General features: G+C 36.6%; 2 protein-coding genes across 2 annotated transcripts in view; one reads left to right on the forward strand and one right to left on the reverse strand.

The window, feature by feature from the left end:
• The first annotated feature begins 1,222 nt into the window (after positions 1–1,222).
• On the forward strand, positions 1,223–1,960 carry LOC115999545 (protein RADIALIS-like 4). The gene is made up of 2 exons (XM_031239390.1): positions 1,223–1,545; positions 1,696–1,960. Exons 1-2 carry the CDS (start codon positions 1,280–1,282, stop codon positions 1,718–1,720), a joined length of 291 nt encoding a protein of 96 aa, XP_031095250.1. The 5' UTR covers positions 1,223–1,279; the 3' UTR covers positions 1,721–1,960.
• A 653-nt stretch (positions 1,961–2,613) lies between these two features.
• The window catches only part of LOC116015194 (7-methyl-GTP pyrophosphatase-like), a 4,740-nt gene continuing 3,536 nt past the window's right edge, over positions 2,614–3,817 (reverse strand). Inside the window, exons 7-9 of the mRNA XM_031255222.1 lie at positions 3,368–3,409; positions 3,147–3,227; positions 2,614–2,895 (exon numbers count right to left, since the gene is read on the reverse strand). Of these exons, the coding sequence (XP_031111082.1) occupies positions 2,824–2,895; positions 3,147–3,227; positions 3,368–3,409 (195 nt within the window). The 3' untranslated portion in view covers positions 2,614–2,823. The remainder of the gene's footprint in view (positions 2,896–3,146; positions 3,228–3,367; positions 3,410–3,817) is intronic.

A 3,817-nucleotide genomic window follows, 5' to 3' on the forward strand; every position in this document is an offset into this window, starting at 1 on the left:
GCCAACAGGCATTATGAGCTGAGGTTGTTTTGGCATGCATGGTTGTGTTGATCGCCTCACGTCAAAATTTTCTCATCTCCTTATGTGGAAAAAGGCATACAAAATGAGGTTGTTAATGTAAAAGGTACAAGGAATAAACACTATTTTGAGACTAATAAAGGCTGTCTTAGCTTGCTGTAATACACATTAGCAGTGAAAAAAAAATAGGAGAGGGATAACTTCTTGCACGGAAAATAATTAATAATTATACTCTCAAAAAGTAAAATTTATGTCACCGATCCACATTTTAGTATGTGTAGACGTGTAGTATTACTCAAGCATGCTGAGGTATTATGTATACACAACAAGATTTTATTAAAAAAAAAAATTGACACAAAAATAAAAATTAGAACTAATTTAAAATAAAAAAATATATATGTAAATATATGTACTAACTCGAGTACGGACGCCAGCTACAACTTGTTTGGAGTTTTGGAACATTGTTCTGCTTATGCAACATATATAGTAAATAAAGTACAACCATGCATTATCGCAGTTAAGATTTCCCCTGAAATGGAAATTTATGTAACATATAGTTGTTCTACTGTACAGTTAACTTAGTATCAAATTAAACAATATATTTTGTATCTCTCTAAACAGATAGTTGGACTTTACATTTATTTTATTATATATCATATGATCAATCCGAGTAACATGCTTGATACCTTTTATGTTACATTTGGTGAAACGCACTTAGACAGACATAAAATTTCTGATTAAATGTTTGAATGTCGATTTGAATTGATTATCATGTGAGTGTTATGTTTAACAGAATGTTGATAAAAATAAAGTGTTACGTTGCTATATTACTCTAAATGATTCCAAAATCACACCAGAATTGAATGCCAAGGTTCGAAAATAACGTGACTGTCTAGTTTAAATATTTCCAAATTCACACCACGCACAATGCATCAGAACTTTGAAATTAAATCAACAACTAAAAGCCTAAATTAATAGTGGGATTGCTCCGTATAATGTTTTTTCTCAACCCAACCGGGGCTAAAGATGAGACATGACTCTTATGATGATGGCTTTTACAAAATGTCTCCGGTCTGGTTTACTTTGCCACTGAAAACAACTTCTCAGCCGCTAAAAAGCACTTCCACATTTTTCCTTCAATTTCCATGCTACTATATATAGAGCAGAAATGCCACTATTGTTTCCACAAACCATTTCACTCACATCTAATTAACTTCCCAGGCCACCACTGTACTTTCATCTCTTTCTTGAATTGCTTGAAATGGCGTCCAGTTCAGCGTGGACAGCCAAGCAAAACAAGCGGTTCGAGAATGCGTTGGCTGTGTACGACAAGGACACGCCGGACCGGTGGCGCAACCTGGCCAGGGCCGTCGGCGGCAAGACGGAGGAGGAAGTGAAGCGCCACTATGAGATGCTTGTGGAAGATATCAACCACATTGAGTCCGGGAAAGTCCCCTTGCCCAAATACGAAGCCTATGCCGCCCAGGGCTCCTCCTCGTCCTATGCACTCATGCAGCAGGAGAAGAAGTACACTCCTCTGTCCCATTTTATCTGTGTGTTTAATAATATTTTAGTATAACATTCTTAACCGAACCAGACACACTTTAACTAAATCTTTAAGACCATAGTTTTCTCATTTGATCAACTTTCTGTTTTGTGATTACTCTTAATTGGCAGGCTGCAATATATGAAGCTTCAGTAGAGGGCGTTAATGGCGGCCGGAGGGAAGCACAAGCAGTTCCGATCCAGGACGAAGGATCAACTCGATATATAGGCATTATTATTATTATTATTATTATTATTATTATTATTATTATTATTATATAAACAAAATAAAAATGACACCAGAAGATTGTGCTAAGCTAGCTTCTTATTTTTGCTTCCTTAAAATTCTCGAAGTAGATTATATTATTAATTAATTAGCAATGTACCATGAACTTCACGTTAGTTGCTGGAAAGTGGCCCAAAAACATATTCATGTATCGTACTTAATTATGTTCTCGTAATTAATTCTAGTACTAGTATGTCTACATCGTCACGTCTCTTGGCAGATGATAGATACATGTTCACTCCTTCAATACTGAAACAGAATAAAGTTGGAATGGGAGAAGTCAAGTTTAGTGGGGTAAACCCTTTTAGTTCTTTGTCAGTTAAGGTCACATGTCATGTAGTCTTCTTAAGTCACTTAGTTGGCATTCACCTCCTTAAGAGAGTTGTCTATTGATCTTTTTTGACTGGTCAATTAGCTTACATTATTGTAGTCATTTATCCGTTAAGATCACAAGACGGGCGATTTTTTTAGACAGGTCAGCTATGGGATTATGGACAATGTAAATTAGTTTTTCTCATTGTGGTCATTTACCGACTAGGATCATAATGTCGGTTTCGATTCAATTTCAACTTTGCAAGTTGTGGTTTGATCTGCTTAAGACTAAAAGAAACCTGACAGTATAATGACCCAAAAGAATTGTCAGTTGTAGAATATGCTCAGAGCTATGTTGGGATCAAATATGGGGCCTAAAGGGATCATATACACACATTTTTGGCAGAACACATCATGTCAAATGAGAAATATTCATGCAAATCGCAAACAAATATTTTAAACCTCATAGTACTTTGATTCAGTCAATAATTGAATCAAACTTTTAATTTCAGTTTCAAACTTCAGAGTTTCAGACCTTGGTGCACATCAAATACAGAAGCATTTTAGTTTAATACAATGTCCTTGAATGTTTCATAGCACAATTAGCATAATTCAAGAGTCGATGATTGAGAGTAACCGGAGCAAGGCCGACGCTAGACATTCTAGAGAACCTCGGTTATCAGTCTTTGCGTGAGAGCTTTGGGAAGTCCCATCACGCTATCAGTTGCTCCAGCCTGTCCAAAAGCAGGGTATCATACAATTTTCGCAACTATTAAGTAAATAGCATCATGGGATGGCAGAAGTACGAAAGTGCAATATTCTTAAGACAGGCTGTACATCAATTAAAGTAACGTGTCGTGATCCTAATGAGCATAAATCATGTAAACTGCATGTTATAATTCTTCATGTTTCACGGATTTTGTATTTCCAATGATGTCATGATATAAGCAATGGCAACAAGAAAGGTCAAGCTGTTGTAATTTACCACTCGCTTTATATAAGGCTGTATCAAGGGATGTTCAATTAGCAGGCCGCCAGCTACATAGAGCACCGTCCCTTCCTCAATCTGATCAAAAAGATGAAAGGATAGTTCAAGCAGCTAAATAAATCATTCGTCATCATCTATCTTACAACTAATTTATCAAACCATACATAATTGATTACAATATCTTACAAGTATTATAGTAAATAGAAAGGTTCTATTACCAGCTTATCCATGACATCTTCTGGTATTTCATGGAAATAAATCTGCAATTCAGAAACATTATGGTAACTTTTAAAACATGAAAAAGAATTACTTTTATCTAGTAGAAAACAGGAAATGAAGGCATGAAGCTTGACAAGGACATATATGGCAACATATTCTGCGTGTTCCTTCATAAATGAGAGATGAACAAAAAAGCAAGCTGAGAATTGGACGCAAAGGTACACGGAGTCTGCAATTCATAATAATTGCCTCACTGCCACTACGGACTTGAGATTCTTCTGCCACCATACCAGTATTCGTGCTTTGCAATTGCAGTGATACGGTGACCATAATGACATTTGTAAATAACCATCAAAGGCTTTTGTTGGGGTTTGTTAAAAGGGCAGAACTGAAAATTAAGGGTCACTCTGTCACCCCCCCCCCCCCCCCCCCCCCCCCCCCCCCTCCCC

The sequence above is a fragment of the Ipomoea triloba genome, chromosome 1 (genome assembly GCF_003576645.1).
Source record: "Ipomoea triloba cultivar NCNSP0323 chromosome 1, ASM357664v1".
Classification (NCBI taxonomy): domain Eukaryota; kingdom Viridiplantae; phylum Streptophyta; class Magnoliopsida; order Solanales; family Convolvulaceae; genus Ipomoea; species Ipomoea triloba.